The 19410-nt window shown below is 44.0% G+C and overlaps 1 protein-coding gene across 3 annotated transcripts in view; it reads left to right on the top strand.

Annotated features, from left to right (window-relative positions):
• The first annotated feature begins 3644 nt into the window (after positions 1-3644).
• The window catches only part of WASHC2C (WASH complex subunit 2C), a 103451-nt gene continuing 87685 nt past the window's right edge, over positions 3645-19410 (top strand). For all 3 annotated transcript variants that reach the window (XM_056530408.1, XM_056530407.1, XM_056530406.1), the window contains exons 1-5: positions 3645-3914; positions 10016-10180; positions 10830-10895; positions 11986-12159; positions 15327-15420. In XM_056530408.1, the coding sequence (XP_056386383.1) occupies positions 3804-3914; positions 10016-10180; positions 10830-10895; positions 11986-12159; positions 15327-15420 (610 nt within the window). In that variant the 5' untranslated portion in view covers positions 3645-3803. The remainder of the gene's footprint in view (positions 3915-10015; positions 10181-10829; positions 10896-11985; positions 12160-15326; positions 15421-19410) is intronic.

Here is a 19410-nt window from a genome sequence, read left to right as displayed (position 1 = left end):
GGGGTTTGTTACAGTATGTCACCCCAGTGGTAACGAGATTCCATGAGGAGGAGGTTTGTTACAGTGCGTCACCCCAGTAGTAATGAGATTACATGAGGAGGAGCTTTGTTACAGTGCGTCACCCCAGCACCCCAGTAGTAAGGAGATTACATGAGGAGGGGGTTTGTCACAGTGTGTCACCCCAATAGTAAGCTAATTACATGAGGAGGGGGTTATTACAGTGTGTCACCCCAGTAGTAAGCTAATTACATGAGGAGGGGGTTGTTACAGTGTGACACCCCTGTAGTAAAGCAATTACATGAGGAGGGTTGTTTCAGTTTGTCACTCCAGTAGTAAGGTGATTACATGAGGAGGAGGTATGTTACAGTGTGTCACCATAGTAGTAAGGAGATTACATAAGGAGGGTTGTTACAGTGTCACCCCAGTAGTAAGGTGAATACATGAGGAGGAGGTTTATTACAGTGTGTCACCCCAGTAGTAAGGAGATTACATGAGGAGGAGGTTTGTTACAGTGTGTCACCCCAGTAGTAAGGAGATTACATGAGGAGGAGGTTTGTTACAGTGTGTCACCCCAGTAGTAAGGAGATTACATACGGAGGAGGTTTGTAAGTGTGTCACGCCAGTAGTAAGGAGATTACACGAGGAGGAGGTTTGTTACAGTGTGTCACCCCAGAAGTAAGAAGATTACATGAAGAGGAGGTTTGTTACAGTGTGTCACCCCAGTATTAAGGAGATTACATGAGGAGGAGAGTTGTTACAGTATGTCACCCCAGTAGTAACGAGATTCCATGAGGAGGAGGTTTGTTACAGTGCGTCACCCCAGTAGTAATGAGATTACATGAGGAGGAGCTTTGTTACAGTGCGTCACCCCAGCACCCCAGTAGTAAGGAGATTACATGAGGAAGAGGGTTGTTACAGTATGTCCCCCCTGTTATGCCGAGCACTCCGGGTCCCTGCTCCTCCCCGGAGCGCTCTCGGCGTTCCTCTCTCTGCAGCGCCCCGGTCAGACCCGCTGACCGGGAGCGCTGCACTGACATTGCCGGCGGGGATGCGATTCGCATAGCGGGACGCGCTCGCTCGTGAATCGCATCCCAAGTCACTCACCTGTCCCGGTCCCCGGCTGTCACGTCCTGGCGCGCGCGGCTCCGCTCCTTAGGGCGCGCGCGCGCCAGCTCTCTAAGATTTAGAGGGCCAGTGCACCAATGATTGGTGCCTGGCCCAATCAGCCTAATTAGCCTCCACCTGCTCCCTGTGTATATTACCTCACTTCCCCTGCACTTCCTTGCTGGATCTTGTTGCCTTGTGCCAGTGAAAGCGTTTAGTGTTGTCCAAAGCCTGTGTTCCAGATCTCCTGCTATTCTCTTTGACTACGAACCTTGCCGCCTGCCCCGACCTTCTGCTACGTCTGACCTTGCCTCTGCCTAGTCCTTCTGTCCCACGCCTTCTCAGCAGTCAGCGAGGTTGAGCCGTTGCCGGTGGATACGACCCGGTTGCTACCGCCGCAGCAAGGCCATCCCGCTTTGCGGCGGGCTCTGGTGAAAACCAGTAGCAACCCTAGAACCGGTCCACTGACACGGTCCACGCCAATCCCTCGCTGACACAGAGGATCCACATCCAGCTAGCCGAATCCTAACACCCCCCCCCCCCCCCCCCAGTGGTAAGGAGATTACATGAGGAGGAGGTTTGTTACAGTGTGTCACCCCAGTAGTAAGAAAATTACATGAGGAGGAGGTTTGTTACAGTGCATCACCCCAGTAGTAAGGAGATTACATGAGAAGGGGGTTCAGTGTGTCACCCCAGTGGTAAGGAGATTACATGAGGAGGGGGTTTGTTACAGTGTGTCACCCCAGTAGTAAGCTAATTACATGAGGAGGGGGTTGTTACAGTGTGTCACCCCAGTAGTAAGCTAATTACATGAGGAGGGGGTTGTTACAGTGTGACACCCCTGTAGTAAAGCAATTACATGAGGAGGGTTGTTTCAGTGTGTCACTCCAGTAGTAAGGTGATTACATGAGGAGGAGGTTTATTAGTGTGTCACCCCAGTAGTAAGGTGATTACATGAGGAGGAGGTTTATTACAGTGTGTCACCCCAGAAGTGAGGTGATTACATGAGGAGGAGGTTTATTACAGTGTGTCACCCCAGTAGTAAGGAGATTACATGAGGAGGAGGTTTGTTACAGTGTGTCACCCCAGTAGTAAGGAGATTACATATGGAGGAGGTTTGTTACAGTGTGTCACCCCAGAAGTAAGAAGATTACATAAAGAGGTTTGTTACAGTGTGTCACCCCATTAGTAAGGAGATTACATGAGGAGGAGGGTTGTTACAGTATGTCACCCCAGTAGTAACGAGATTCCATGAGGAGGAGGTTTATTACAGTGCGTCACCCCAGTAGTAATGAGATTACATGAGGAGGAGCTTTGTTACAGTGCGTCACCCCAGCACCCCAGTAGTAAGGAGATTACATGAGGAGGAGGGTTGTTACAGTATGTCCCCCCCAAGTAGTAAGGAGATTACATGAGGAGGAGGTTTGTTACAGTGTGTCACCCCAGTAGTAAGGAAATTACATGCGAAGGAGGTTTGTTACAGTGTGTCACCCCAGTACAGTAATAAGGAGATTACATGCGGATGAGGTTTGTTACAGTGTGTCACTCCAGTACAGTAATAAGGAGATTACATGCGGATGAGGTTTGTTACACTATGTCACTCCAGTACAGTAATAAGGAGATTATATGAGGAGGATGTTTGTTACAGTGTGTCACCCCAGTAGTAAGGAGATTACATGAGGAGGGGGTTTATTACAGTGTGTCACCCCAGTAGTAAGGAGATTACATGAAGAGGATGTTTGTTACAGTGTGTCACCCCAGTAGTAAGGAGATTACATGAGGAGGGGGTTTATTACAGTGTGTCACCCCAGTAGTAAGGAGATTACATGGTGAGGAGGTTTGTTACAGTGTGTCACTCCAGTACAGTAATAAGGAGATTACATGCGGATGAGGTTTATTACAGTGTGTCACTCCAGTACAGTAATAAGGAGATTACATGAGGAGGGGGTGTGTTACACTGTGTCACCCCAGTAGTAAGGAGATTACATGCGGAGCAGGTTTGTTACAGTGTGTCACTCCAGTACAGTAATAAGATTACATGTGGATGAGGTTTGTTACAGTGTGTCACTCCAGTACAGTAATAAGGAGATTACATGAGGAGGGGGTGTGTTACACTGTGTCACCCCAGTAGTAAGTTGGGGCGTGCTTATGGGCGGGGTTGCTATGGTAGCAAAAATCCTTGCACCAGCCCATGTCCACCATTTACTGGACACTTCATTTAATTGCAGCATAATAAACACTAATCCCAAGGGTTTTTCCTTGCAGTCTTTAGGGCAGTGTTTCCTAACCATGGTGTCTCCAGCTGTTTCAAGACTACAACTCTAACTCTCTAAGCATGCTTTGGCTGTCTTGGCATGCTGAGAATGTTACTTTTGCAACAACTGGAGGCACCCAGGAGGGGAAACAGTGCTAAAGATCACGGGTCCTATTCTTATTCCAGAATGCTGCAGTTCACGTTATACGCCTGCAGGCTGCGCTCTAGTCACGAGGATAGTACCGAAACCCAGCCCCGAGCAGCTGCTGTCAAGCGGGTCACGTGTTCTCATGTCACATGACGCCGGTCACCTGAGCTCTCTTCCAGTATGGCGATCACGACTGAGAGGAGTCTCCGATAACGCATGTAAAACCGCGTTGTGCTTCTTCTCCACAGCCCTGGCGGACTCCTTGCTGTGTGCCCTCTTGTACAAGCGGCGGAAGCAATGAACGGCCCCGTGAGCGCCGGGACGGATGAGCCGGTGTGGGAGAGACCGTGGACCCTGGAGGAGATCGGAAGGAGCAGCCAGAACTGGTCTCTAGCGGCCGATGCTGGGGTGAGGGAGATGCCGCAGGGTGTGTGCGGTGCCGGCTCGTGTGCACGGGAGCATATATGTTACAATCAGTGGGGACCAATCCGATCACTGCTGTCATTGTGTCATGGAGGAGGGGAAATGCTATGGGCAACTGCCACACTGATTGTGCCAATCTACATGCCAGGCCTTCTTTGTAGCCATCCTTGTCTGGTTGATAATAGGAGTAGTAGTACAGTATATCTTGGGGAATGTTTAGATCAGTGTTTCCCAACCAGTGCGCCAACAGCTGATGCAAAACTACTACTCCCAGTGCGCCAACAGCTGACGCAAAACTACTACTCCCAGTGCACCAACAGCTGACGCAAAACTACTACTCCCAGTGCGCCAACAGCTGATGCAAAACTACAACTCCCAGTGCGCCAACAGCTGACGCAAAACTACTACTCCCAGTGCGCCAACAGCTGACGCAAAACTACAACTCCCAGTGCGCCAACAGCTGATGCAAAACTACTACTCCCAGTGCGCCAACAGCTGACGCAAAACTACTACTCCCAGTGCGCCAACAGCTGACGCAAAACTACTACTCCCAGTGCGCCAACAGCTGTAGCAAAACTACTACTCCCAGTGCGCCAACAGCTGATGCAAAACTACTACTCCCAGTGCGCCAACAGCTGATGCAAAACTACAACTCCCAGTGCGCCAACAGCTGACGCAAAACTACTACTCCCAGTGCGCCAACAGCTGATGCAAAACTACTACTCCCAGTGCGCCAACAGCTGACGCAAAACTACTACTCCCAGTGCGCCAACAGCTGACGCAAAACTACTACTCCCAGTGCGCCAACAGCTGACGCAAAACTACTACTCCCAGTGCGCCAACAGCTGACGCAAAACTACAACTCCCAGTGCGCCAACAGCTGACGCAAAACTACATCTCCCAGTGTGCCAACAGCTGACGCAAAACTACATCTCCCAGTGCGCCAACAGCTGACGCAAAACTACATCTCCCAGTGCGCCAACAGCTGACGCAAAACTACTACTCCCAGTGCGCCAACAGCTGACGCAATACTACAACTCCCAGTGCGCCAACAGCTGACGCAAAACTACATCTCCCAGTGTGCCAACAGCTGACGCAAAACTACTACTCCCAGTGCGCCAACAGCTGACGCAAAACTACAACTCCCAGTGCGCCAACAGCTGACGCAAAACTACAACTCCCAGTGCGCCAACAGCTGACGCAAAACTACAACTCCCAGTGCGCCAACAGCTGACGCAAAACTACATGCTGGAAGTTGTAGTTTTGCACCAGCTGTTGGCACACTGTTTGAGAAACACTAGTTTGGGTTAACCAGCTGGTGCCCTCCATTTCAGTTGTTTGTTTATTTTATTTTTAAATCTGCGGTTTTCTTTTTCTTTTTTTTCCTCCGAAAAAGTGCTTGTAGTCTGCTATGTAAGGCACCGGGTTCTTATATTACCTGAACTATCGAAGGACATGTTTTTTCTGCCGGACCATTTGAAGTGTTTAGCGGCATCAGTAGTTTTACAAAAAAAAAAGTAATCCAAGGCAAAAAAAATCATGGCGCAAAATTGAAAAAATGGTGTTGATTATTTGACGGTCACCATGTTGTAAAACTGACATGTTAAAGGGGTACTCATTTACTCATTTGTTTTAAACCCAAACCTATACTTACCCCTCCCGTTGCCTCCAGTATTGCTCCTCCGCCCCCCGTGCTATCCTCTTCCTGGTACCAGGGGTCGATCCATCACAGTGCAGCTCAATAAATCACTGGCCTTAGTGATGTCCTGCCTCAGCCAGATTGGCTACGGGAAATGTGACCCATTGTGAGGATTGCATCAGGGCACAGAGCAGTGATAGCGGAGGAGGGCAGGAGGTAAGTAAAGGATTTTTTTTAATAAAGAAAATACATGCTGCCGGAGTATCCCTTTAACCTTTTTTTCCTCTGGATCAGTACAACTAGAAAAATACCCAATTTATATGGTTTTTGTTTTACTACAGGATGATCAGTGGGGATTTTACTGCAATGACCCCCACTGTTCATGAAAACAATGGGGGAAATTGTACCTCCATATAAATAGAGTGCACCACACATGTGATGCTGCACACTACTTATTCCCTGTAGGATTTTTAACCCCTTAAAGGGGTATTCCGCTCCTAGACATCTTATCCCCTATCCAAAGGATAGGGGATAAGATGTCAGATCGCCGCGGTCCCACTGCTGGGGACCCCCGGGATCCCTGCTGCGGCACCGGCATCATTTCGCTCTGTGCATAATGACGGGCGATACGGGGGACGGAGCAGCGTGACGTCATGGCGCCGCCCCTCGTGACATCACGGCCCGTCCCCTTAATGCAAGTCTATGGGAGGGGGCGTGATGACTGCCACGCCCCCTCCCATAGACTTGTATTGAAAGGGGTGGGCCGTGACATCACGAGGGGCGGAGCCGTGACGTAACGATGCTCCGGCCCCTGTACCGCCCATCATTACGTGTAGAGCAAACTCTCTCTGTGCTATGATGATAGCGCGGTGCCGCAGCGGGGATCCCAGGGGTCCCCAGCAGCGGGACTGCGGCGATCTGACATCTTATCCCCTATCCTTTGGATAGGGGATAAGATGTCTAGGGGCGGAATACCCCTTTAACGACGCAGGATGTAAATGTACGTCCCGGTGAGGTCATACTTAACGCGCCATGACGTACATTTATGTCCTATACATAATTGCGAGCATCGAAGCGATGCTCGGGTCATGCTAGGCAGGTCCCGACTGCTGTGGCAGCCAGGGACCCGACGGTAATGGCGGACACCCGCAATCGCGCGGATGTCCGACATTAACTTTTCAGATGTCGTGATCAATACAGCGCTGCCGCGGCGATCCGATCATCCAGGACGGCAGGCGAAGGTCCCCTCACTTGCCTCCGACCGTCTTCACGGGTCTTCTGCTCTGGTCTGAGATCGAGCAGACAAGAGCAAAAGATGACCGATAACACTGATCAGTGCTATGTCCTATGCATAGCACTGAACAGTATTAGCAATTGAATAATTGCTATAAATAGTCCCCTATGGGGACTATTAAAGTGTAAAAGTAAAAAAAATGCGAAAAATCCCCTGCCCCAATAAAAATGTAAATTGTCCCATTTCACCCCCAAAAAGTGTAATAAAAAAATAAAAACAATCGCCACGTGTGTAAATATCCTGACTATTAAAATATAATGTTAATGATACCGTACGGTAAATGTCGGGAACGTAAAAAAAAAAATTTTTAAAGGCCAAAATTGCTGCTTTTTTTAGAACATTTTATACAAAATGATAAAAAATGTGGTAAAAGATTTAAATAAGCAAATATGGTATCAATAAAAAGTACAGATCACGGTGCAAGAAATGAGCCCTAATACCGCCGCTTATATGGAAAAATGAAAAAGTTATAGGTCTTCAAAATAGGGGGATTTTAAACGTACTAATTTGGTTAAAAAGTTTGCGATTTAATTTTTTTTTAAGTGCAACAGTAATAGAAAAGTACATTATCATGGGTATCATTTTAATCGTATTTACCCAGAGAATAAAGAACACGTCATGTTTACCGTAAATTGTACGGCGTGAAAACGAAACCTTCCAAAGTTTGCAAAATTTTGGTTTTCTTTTAAATTTTCCCACACAAATAGTATTTTTTGGTTGCGCCATACATTTTATGATATAATGAGTGATGTCATTACAACGGACAACTGGTCGCGCAAAAAACAAGCCCTCATACTAGTCTGTGGATGAAAATATAAAAGTAATAACCTACAAAATTAGCCCAAAGATATAGTCAAAAAATTCATCTTTATTATGTATACAAAAACAGGTAGAAAAAACACCCATAAAATGACCCACCCTTAAAAAAAAACCAACACAAAGCTAAGCAGGATATCACTGGAATATATACAGTAATCGGTAATGCCAATATACAGTCTAGCAGTATTAGTTTGGTCAGCACATAAAAACACTAACTTAAATCAACACAATACCTAATTGTGACATGCTGACGGCTTCCCAGTGATGATCCTGCAACCTCGACACGTGTTTCGGATGATTCCTTTCTCAAGAGGCGCCTTTCTCAATTTCTGGTAAAAATGACATGTGTTCTTTATTCTAAGGGTCAATACGATTAAAATGATACCCATTATTATATACTTTTATATTATTGTTGCGCTTAAAAAAAATCACAAACTTTTTAACCAAATTAGTACGTTTATATTCCCTTTATTTTGATGACCTATAACTTTTTTATTTTTCCGTATAAGCGGTGGTATGGGGGCTCATTTTTTGCGCCATGATCTGTACTTTTTTTTGATACCACATTTGCATATAAAAAACGTTTAATACATTTTTTATATATTTTTTTTTAATAAAATGTATTAAAAAAGTAGGAATTTTGGACTTTTTTAATTTTTTTTCGTTCACGCTGTTCACCGTACGGGATCATTAACATTTTATTTTAATAGTTCGGACATTTACGCACGCGGCGATACCAAATATGTCTATAAAAAATGTTTTTTACGCTTTTTGGGGGTAAAATAGGAAAAACCGGACGTTTTACTTTTTTATTGGGGGAGGGGATTTTTCACTTTTTTTTTACTTTTACTTTTACATTTTTTTACATTTTTTTTTACACTTGAATAGTCCCCATAGGGGACTATTCATAGCAATACCATGATTGCTAATACTGATCTGTTCTATGTATAGGACATAGAACAGATCAGTATTATCGGTCATCTCCTGCTCTGGTCTGCTCGATCACAGACCAGAGCAGGAGACGCCGGGAGCCGCACGGAGGAAGGAGAGGGGACCTCCGTGCGGCGTTATGAATGATCGGATCCCCGCAGCAGCGCTGCGGGCGATCCGATCGTTCATTTTAATCGCGAACTGCCTCAGGTGCCGGGATTTGTATTGATCCCGGCACCTGAGGGGTTAATGGCGGACGCCCGCGAGATCGCGGGCGTCGGCCATTGCCGGCGGGTCCCTGGCTGCGATCAGCAGCCGGGATCAGCCGCGCATGACACGGGCATCGCTCCGATGCCCGCGGTTATGCTTAGGACGTAAATGTACGTCCTGGTGCGTTAAGTACCACCTCACCAGGACGTACATTTACGTCCTGCGTCGTTAAGGGGTTAAAAGGGTACTCCACTTTTTTTTTTTTTAAATCAACTGGTGCCAGAATGTTAAACAGATTTGTAAATTACTTCTATTTAAACATCTTAATCCTTCCAGTACTTATCAGCTGCTGTATGCTCCACAGGATGTTCATTTCTTTCTGAATTTCCTTTCTGTCTGACCACAGTGCTCTCTGCTGACCCCTCTGTCCATTTTAGGAATTCTCCAGAGTAGGAGAAAATCCCCATAGCAAACCTATCCTGCTCTGGACAGTTCCTAAAATGGACAGAGGTGTCAGCAGAGAGCTCTGTGGTCAGACAGAAAGGAAAAGAACTTCCTGTGGAGCATAAAGAAGCCTATAAGTGATAGATGGATTAAGATATTTTAATAGAAGTAATTTACAAATATGTTAAAACTTTCTGTCATCAGTTGATTAAAAAAAATGTTTTCTAGTGGAGTACCCCTTTAAAGTTTTTTTTTCAAAGGGCAACAATGGGTCCTGACGGCTCACTCTTTTTTTTGAAGGTCTTCCAGTGGCGTTTTCCAGTGGAGTACCCCTTTAACTGTTTCCCCGAGTTCTCCAAAAACCTGCATGCCTGCCTTATCTAACCTGTCTAATGTAAAGTGCAGCTTTAGTTTCCAAACACTCCATGACTTTTTTTGTTGTTTAAGTGACACAGTGTAGTTTCCTAAGATAAAGCCCTGATGCTTGTATACTGTTTATAGTATAAAGTTAGGGTAATACTTTCTTTCTTTCTCCAGATAGTTAAATCCTGTTTGTAATGGGTGTATAGTAGAGTATTGCTGCAATGTTGGCTCCTTTATGTATAATTCAGTCTTCCCTTTTAATATCTTTGTTAGATTTGTGGTCTCTCCCATTGTCATTCTGTAATATTCAGACTCCTATCTGATCCAGAACTACACAATAAATGTATGTTGAATGAATTTCCTATTATTTGTTCTATATTGCTTTAGCTCCTGAACTTCCTTCAAGAATTCTCCCACCAGACTATCGCTAGAACACATGAGATCGAGAAGCAGCTGGATGGACTTGTTCGTGAAGCAAAGACCTCAGAATGCCGGCTACACAACATCTTCAATGACTTCCTTATGTTATCTAATACTCAGTTTATCGAGAATGTAAGTGACCCTTTTTTCTGCTAGTACCTCTTTTATAGAGGTGGAACGTCTGCTCTGTCTGTACTGCTTACAATTGCTATACATTTTACTTGTATTCTGTATCAAGCAATGTTAAAGGGGTATTTCGGCTTTATGCATCTTATCCCCTATCCAAAGGGGATCTTATCCCCCCTATCCACGCCCACTAGTGACATCACACCACGCCCCTCCATTCATGTCTATGGGAGGGGGCGTGATGGCCATCACGCCCCCTCCCATAGACATGAATGGAGGGGGCGTGGTGTCACTGGGGGCGTGGCCGTGACATCACATCCCCGTCTCGAAGGCAGCATCCGGCACAGAATGCTGGGTGCTGCACAGAGATCGCGGGAGTCCCCAACAGCAGGACCCCTGCGATCGTACATTGTAGCACATTACAGTCTGCTATTTATAATAGTCTGGCATCTGTCGACAGAACAGCAGACTGAAGCTATTGTAGAACAGACTGCAAATGTCTATACATATGATTCCTAGTTTCAATTTTGTATAGATTAAATAAGGTAATTGCCGTTTCTAGTTATTTTCAATATTAGCAAAGATTTACAAAAAATGTTTGTTGCATGTCCTACTTTCTTATGGTGATTATGGCATGACTTGATTTTGCTTGTAGAGAGTGTATGATGAAGAAGTTGAGGAGCACATTGTCAAACCGGACACAGGAGAGAAACATGAACAGGTAGGTCTCCTTTTTTTGTTAAACCTTTTTACAGCAGGATCTTTATCAAATCTTCAGGGAAACTGATATCACTTTCATAATGCCTAAATAATGAATCATATGGGGCGGTCCCTGGTGACTTCTCCCCTCCACACCAGCCTTAAAGTGTACCCGTCAGATCCAACAAAAAATGTTTTTTTTTAAATATATCACTCAGTACCTAATCCTGACCACGTACATCTAATTTTTATGTGTCTAGCACTTTATTTTTTTATTACACTTTCAATTTAGCTCACTAGTCTGAATTCCTCTCAAAGGGAGGGGGCGTGGCTTCACTGTGCAGGTCTCCGCCCCCTCCCTCAGTATGCTGTCTGCTCACATCTCCCCTAGCATTAGCAAAACTGCTACTCTCAGCTTGTCCTCACTGACAGTAGCGGGACACAAGCTGACAGTGGGAGGATTTTTCCTCTAGCTATAAGCCCAGCGCTCACAGCTGTCAATCAAGGAAGTGTGTCCATGACATAGGTGATGACGCATGGACACAGCAGAACTAGTATGTGTCCAAGCAGGCAGGGGGAGGCAGTTGTTTGACTGGCTTTTTCAGTATGAAATACTGAACATTTTCTAATGAAAGTAATTGCAAAACCTATTGGTTTTTCATGCTTTACAACATATCAAAAGTTTTTCAATCTGACAGTGCCCATTTAAAGAGGTTATCCAATGGCTGTGGGGGTCAAAAGTATGCCTGTTCTGTCATATATAACAAAACAATCCTTTATTCACCTCCTGCGCTCCAGCAATGCCCCTGTTGTTCTGCTCTGGGCCCCGCAGTGATCCTCTTCTAGAACAGCAGTCAGACCCAGGAAACTCCTGAGCCTAGTGTATCCCACTGCTTAGTGAATTACCGCTGAGGTGGGACATTGCTGCAGCCAGCAATCCGCTGAGTGTCAGTGTCGCACACTGGTCCCAGGTGCTGCCAGGTTAGTTTAGCTTCTCTTTGTTCTTCCTGGATTGTACCACCAAGCAATGTTTCCTTTTAGTGTTTGATGTTAATTACAGGAGTGATCTGTATGGACCAGCCCACTTCATAATCTTCATTTATATTATAAAGGAGAAAACCAGAGAGCAGAAGGAAGTAGAGCTAATCCCCAAAATACAGGAAGCTGTAAATTATGGATTACAAGTTCTTGAAATGGCATTTGAACAACTTGATATCAAGGCAGGAAATTCGGATTCTGAAGATGAGGAAGTCAATGAAAGAGTTGAACCTATTCTGGAGCCAAAGGTAAAGTATCATTTCACCAGACAGAAATATTTTTGTTTAATTGTAAGTATTCTTAGTCCTTTATTACAGGTACCAGCTAGCAGTGTCACATGGGAATAACTGAGAGAAGTAACTAGAGATGAGCGAACTTACAGTAAATTTGATTTGTCACAAACTTCTCGGCTCAGCAGTTGATGACTTATCCTGTGTAAATTAGTTCAGCTTTCAGGTGCTCCGGTGGGCTGGAAAAGGTGGAGACATTCCTAGGAAAGCGTCTCCTAGGACTGTATCCACCTTTTCCAGCCCATGGGAGCACCTGAAAGCTGAACTAATTTATGCAGGATAAGTCATCAACTGCCGAGCCAAGAAGTTCGTGACGAATCGAATTTACTGTAAGTTCGCTCATCTCTAGAAGTAACAGATGTTTGATTAGGAAGCAGTATAAAGATCCATTCACAGTGCGGAATTTATAAAAGAAATCCAGCAGAAAAATTCAGCTATTGTTTTCAATGAGATTCTGCTGCACCATGCAGCAATAGAGATGGCCCATGTCCTAGCACCAATCGGCGCCTGATGGTCACGATATGTCAACCCAGAACTTTTACAGACTGTCATTCTGCCATCTGAATGAGCCTTTAGTTCTTAGATAGACCCTTGTGTCTGAAACACATGGCATATCAAATGCAATAGAGGGAGAGTTATATGCTGGAGTGGAGGTAACATTGACAGAGAATATTTGAGGAGAATTGTCTACCTTCCAACAAGATTTACGGATCGATTTTCCTTCTCTGAAAAGGAAAACGGTCACCCATTCACCTGCACTATAACCCGATACACCGGGGATCGGGGCTCTGGACTGCAGGTAGGTATAGCAGTCCGAGACCCTGCATCGGTCTCCTGTTCACCCGCACTATAACCCGGTGTATCGGGTTATAGTACGGGTGATGGGTGACCGTTTTCCTTTAAAGCATACCCGTCAGATCCAACAAAAAAATAAAAAATTTAAGATATCACTCAGTACCTAATCCTGACCATGTAAATCTAATTTTCATGTGTCTAGCACCTTTTATTTATTTATTTTTTATTACACTTTTAATTTAGCTCACTAGTCTGGATTCCTCTCAAAGGGAGGGGGTGTGGCCTCACTGTGCAGGTCTCCGCCCCCTCCCTCAGTATGCTGTCTGCTCACATCTCCCTTAGTATTAGCAATCAAGGAAGTGCTGTCACAGCTGTCAATCAAGGAAGTGTGTCCATGACATAGGTGATGATGCATGGACACAGCAGAACTAGTATGTATCCAAGCAGGCGGAGGGGCAGTTGTGTGACTGGCTTTTTCCGTATTAAATACTGAAAATTTTCTAATGAAAGCAATTGCAAAACCTATAGGTTATACATGCTTTACAACATATCAAAAGTTTTTGTATCTGACAGTGCCCATTTAGGGTCTTAGCCCTGGGGGGGGGGGGGGGGGGGGGGCGGGGGTTGTCAATCATTCATCACCATTAAAAAGTGCACCATACAATTTTACCAGAGGTGGGATATATGGTATGAAGAAAGCATGAAAACCAAATATTCCTGAATTATCTTCCAATTATCTAATATATTTTTACTAGCAGAAGCAACCTTTACCTACATCAGGGAAGAGATAATCTCCCTGAGGTCCTTTCATTTTACTGTTGTCTGCCATTCTGTTGTTCCTGCTGCATAAACATACTATAAACTAATTTAAACAGCAGTTTATTTTATACTTATGAGATCTATGCATTGTAATACTCCAACTCTCAGGAGGAGCCGTTCTGTCACAACAGTTTTCTAAGCAGTGACAGGTAATACATATTTGGCAAGCCAGGTATATTGGTTAACTTAATATTGGGATACTTAACTGTTCTATTTAAGCAAAGTATTTTCTTAGGTCATCTATAAGCATTTATATGTTACCAGCTGGTGTTTAGTGTATAAAGTAAGGAAAAGTAAGGACATGGCTGTATATCTCTACATACGTCTCATTAGCTAATTGACCCTTCTAGCGCTGAGATATCAGTGTTTAAAAAGATATGCAAATATAGCTTTGGAGTCCACTGGGCGTTCCCCCAGCTGCTAAAGACTAGCACAGTTAGGCTAGGTTCAGTCTACGGAACTTTCCGGAGATTCCGAGTGTGGCCAGTGCCGTGGAAATTTCCAAGCAGATTTTCCGTTCACAAATTCTGCTTCACAAATACCGAAGTGTGAATTTGAGAACAGAAACCCATTCATTACACTATACATTTTAGTAAGCAGAATTTCTGCCTGCAATTTCAAAGCGGAATTGAAGGCGGAAATTCCGTAGTGTGAACCTAGCCTTAGGGTTTATTTACACAGCAGACTTTACACTTGCGGAATTCCGCCTGAAATTGAAACTCATAGAGCTCTATGGGATTCTGCACTCCCATTCACACTTCTGAATATCTGCTTCCACATGCAGAAATTCAGAAGTGTTAGGCTGGGTTCACACTGCAGAATTTCTGGGCAGAATTTCTGCCGGAGCTCAAGCCGGTGGCGCTAGGACCGAGCAGGCTGCATTGCAGCCCCCATAGACTGCAGTGCATTTCTGGGTGGATCTTTTGGGAGATCTGCTCAGAAATGCATTGCCATCTATGGGGACGGCAATGTAGTCTGCACGGTCCTAGTGCCGCCGGCTCAATCTCCGGCAGAAATTCTGCCCAGAAATTCCACAGTGTGAACCCAGCCTTAATGGGAGTGCGGAATACCATAGAAGTCAATGGGCTTTAATTTCAGGCACAAGCAGAAATTCTGCCTTGGGAATAGACCCTAAGATAGACAGGGGAGGGGGCCAAGAGGTCAAATTTTGCAGATGGCACCTGGTCCACACTGCTCTGATGTGTTGACACTGCAGGTAAAATCTGCCTAGCCAGTCAATGACTGAGGTAGGTCACCTTTGTTTTTTTTATTTTTTTTTAAGGACCCCGACTGCTCCCAGTCAGGTGTGTATGTGCATATTGTATAGCCACTATTGTTTACATGGCTCTGTATACCTGCGCACTGTTCGTTTAGTAATGGCTGTTCAGGGTTTTGGCAGCTTTCTCTCTCTTACTATTGTGTCTTAAACACAGATTTTCGGTTTCAAGATTCTGTGACTATTGAACTAGTGAACTATTGAATCTAAATAGGGTTGTCTCATTTATTTTCAGGATCTCTATATAGACCGACCATTACCCTATTTAATAGGCTCCCAACTATTCATGCAGCAGGAGGATGTAGGTCTTGGGGACGTATCCAGTGAAGGTAATGTTTGTGTGCGTAAGAAGTTAGTTGTGAAGGTGCAGGTTTACTTTGTAAAAGCTCTGTATTTGATACCTGGACAATACAAGAGATTGGGCCTTAAAGGGGTACTCCGTTACCTTGCTGTCGGAGCTCCGCTTTCCAGCATCCGGAAGTTCTTGTTCCGAACGATGTGTGTGCGGGCTTCCATGTTCAGGGCCGCCCCTCGTGACATCACACCCGCCCCCTCATGACGTTGCACCCCCTTCCCATAGACATTTGTTGAGGGGGCTAGCGTGACGTCATGAGGGGCGGCCCTGAACACGGAAGCCTGCACACACATCGTTCGGAAAAAGAACTTCCAGATGCTGGAAAGCGGAGCTCCGACAGCAAGGTAACGGAGTACCCCTTTAATATTAGAATCAGTTGACCTCCTAGTGTAGTTGGTGCTGGTTACTGTGTAGCGATTTACTAGATATAAAAAACAAAGTGCAATTTCCAGTAGAAGAATATTCCTATGCTTAATATGGATCTTAAAGGGGTACTTAGGTGGAAAACATTTATTTATTTATTTTCAAATCAACTGTTGCCAGAAAGTTAAACAGATTTGTAAATTGCTTCTATAAAAAAAAGCTTTAACCTTCCAGTACTTATTAGCAGTTGTATGCTACAGAGGAAATTCTATTCTTTTTGAATTTCTTTTTTGTCTTGTCCACAATGCTCTCTGCTGACACCTCTGTCCGTGTAAGGAACTGTCCCTCGCAGGAGAAAATCCCCATTGCAAACCTATGCTGCTCTGGACAGTTCCTGACATGGACAGAGGTGTCAGCAGAGAGCACTGTGGACAAGAAAAATTCAAAAAGAATAGAATTTACTGCAAATAAGTACTGGAAGGGTAAAGATTCTTTTATAGAAGTAATTTACAAATCTGAAATATAAAGTGTATAATCACTGGCGCAGGAATGGTTCCCTTTTAGGCAGCCAAGATACAGCAAAATGGGTCCTGGCTGGGGCCCAAAAATAGGTAGACTGAAAAACAAAAAATACTAGTGTATCGGCGCACATAAAAGGAACACATATATGGGAATACACTTACTTAGTAAAGTTGATTTTAATGGTTTCTACATGAGGTAGACAAATTCTGGTATGATACTTAGACTGGTTCTGTTCACTGGGCAAGGAAGCAAATATATATAGGAAACAAAAATAGAGAAATGTAAAAATACTTTTATGTAGGTAATCCTGTGACTGTGTACAGACTTGTATTGCATGTACAGAGAGACTTACTTAGGTGTCTCTGTTAGGAGTTGGTCTAAGATGATGGTAGGTGCCGACTCCCCACCGCACTGGACGGCGCTTACGATACAGTCCTGGCTCCGTCACTGTGTGTGTATATAGAATAGACCAATGGTTATATGTATAGTATTGTTTTATTTATCCATATAAGTCGTTCTTACACTCTAATATGCGCGTGTGTAGAGGCGGCAGGGTACGTGGCTGCGGTAATACTATATAATATTAGCCGTGGATGTCAGAGGTACCTGGAATTTGGCCAATAATCTTCATACTATGGTCCACGGAATGGTGTTTCTCCTGGGATATGGTGTGGGCAATAGCTGGGTTCCTCCAGAAGCTCCCAGGAAGATGGTAAGGAAGCAGGTCCAGATATATAGTGGGTGTATGTACCGGGAGATCTGCTCCGGCCGTGAGCGTCTCACCGATGCGACCGCACTATGGAAGTTCCCACAGGGAACTGATTACTGAATGTGACGTCACGATTACAGCTACAGCAAGGCACAGAGGCTAAGATTTACCTAACGCGTTTCGGTCAGTACGCTGACCTTCATCAGAGATGAAGAATCGCTGGTGGCTCCTGGTATTTATGCGAACTAGCAATTGTCAATCCGGAATAGTCCTGGTGCTTCTGATCACGTCCCCGACAAGCCATATTGTCCAGGTTTCAAGTTTCTGGTAGGACATATTGCATGTAGTCTCTTAAGTCCACTTAAGTCCCAAGTCTTAATTCTGGTATTTACACCTTCATATATGCAGTGCTTCAGAGCCTTTGCCATAAAAAACACCAAAAACGCAGGTGCAAAAACGCATTGTGTGAACATGCAGCTGATCAAAAAAAAATAAAAAATTCTCAAGAAGCAAAAGGGAAATATGATTATCCTATATATTAAAAGTGGGGATCTAGTGGCCAACTGAACTATCGTTAGGATTCTTAAGACTATACACCTCATAGAAAGATATCACAAAAAGGCAAATAATTCAAAATCGGTATGTAAACCATATGGAGACATTGTGTTTAGATTAAAAATCCAGCGACTCTCTGCTCTTGACATGTCTGCCACATGGTTTCTGCCTCTCCAATGTTTTTTCACCTTTTCCAGTCCAAAAAATACGGATTGTGCAAATGACGCATTGTGCTTATCCACAAAATGTTTTGAGAGAGGATGACCCAAAAATTTTCTCTCTATATTGTAGATATGCTCTCCAATTCTAGTGGACAAAATGCGTTTGGTCCGTCCTACGTACATTTTGCAACACGGGCACTGGATACCATAAATCACATCTTTAGTTTTACAATTGATGTGTGATTTTATGGGGCTTCTGAAAGAGCCATCCCAAATTTCTACTTCACGAATTGGAGTTCTTTTTTATTCAGTTTTTTTACAGCATTTACATGAGCGACATGGAAAGAACCCGTTTTCCTGGAAAAATGTTAGCTGATCCTTGTTGGGCTTATTTTTAATGGTCGGTGCCACTCGATTGCCTATATTGGAAGTTTTCTTAAATATGAAGGTAGGATTTTTTGGTAAAAGTTGCCCCACAATTCTATCTCCCTGCAGGATCTCCCAGTGTTTTTTTTTTACTATTTTCCTGAATACATTACTTTGGTTATTATAAATGGTAATGATGGGAATTTTAATATTATCGGTGGTCTCTGTTGGGGTTTCCTTCCATTTTTTAATTAACAAGGTGCTTCTGTCAATTTTTTCTACTTGTTCAGTGACTTTAAGTAACATCTCCCTTTCATACCCTTTTTGCAGGAAGTCTTTTTGTAGATTTTCAGCTTCCTTCCTATATTCAGCAACATCTGTGCAGTTTCTTCGCAACCTGATGAATTGGCTTCTAGGTATATTCCTCAACCATACTGGGAGGTGACAACTATTCAAGTCTATATAGCTATTACTATTAGTGTTTTTTTTTATAGGTTTTGGTCCTCAATAGGTTGTCTTCTATAAAAACTGTAAGATCCAAAAAATGAATTTCTGTCTGACTAATGGTAGGTGTAAAAGTTAGATGAAATTCATTTTTATTTAAATTAGTTAAAAGCTCGTTTAAAAGGCTTTCTGGACCATCCCATATAAAAATTATATCATTGCTAAAATGCCCCCAGAGGACCAAATTTGACGCCAGGCCGGTTGCGGGGAGGATGGTTAATTCCTCCCACAACCCCATCTACAGGTTGGAATACCCCGGCGCAAATCTGATCCCCATGACGGTGCCTCACATCTGGAGATAAAAATCATCATGATATAAAAAATAATTGTGTTGAAGTATAAAAGAGATTCACCCCCCATTTTATAGGGGAGTGTACCCATATACAAGGTATTCCAACCTGTATATGGGGTTGTGGGAGGAATTAACCATCCTCCCCGCAACCGGCCTGGCGTCAAATTTGGTCCTCTGGAGGCGTTTTATTGATGATATAATTTTTATATGGGATGGTCCGGAAAGCCTTTTAAACAAGCTTTTAACTAATTTAAATAAAAATGAATTTCATCTAACTTTTACACCTACCATTAGTCAGACAGAAATAAATTTTCGGGATCTTACAGTTTTTATAGAAGACAACCTACTGAGGACCAAAACCTATAAAAAAAAAAAACCACTGATAGTAATAGCTATATAGACTTGAATAGTTGTCACCTCCCAGTATGGTTGAGGAATATACCTAGAAGCCAATTCATCAGGTTGCGAAGAAACTGCACAGATGTTGCTGAA

The sequence above is a fragment of the Hyla sarda genome, chromosome 7, assembly GCF_029499605.1.
Source record: "Hyla sarda isolate aHylSar1 chromosome 7, aHylSar1.hap1, whole genome shotgun sequence".
NCBI classification, from domain to species: Eukaryota; Metazoa; Chordata; class Amphibia; order Anura; family Hylidae; genus Hyla; species Hyla sarda.
Note: the sequence above shows the minus strand (reverse complement) of the source record. Positions and strands in the feature narration are given on the sequence as shown.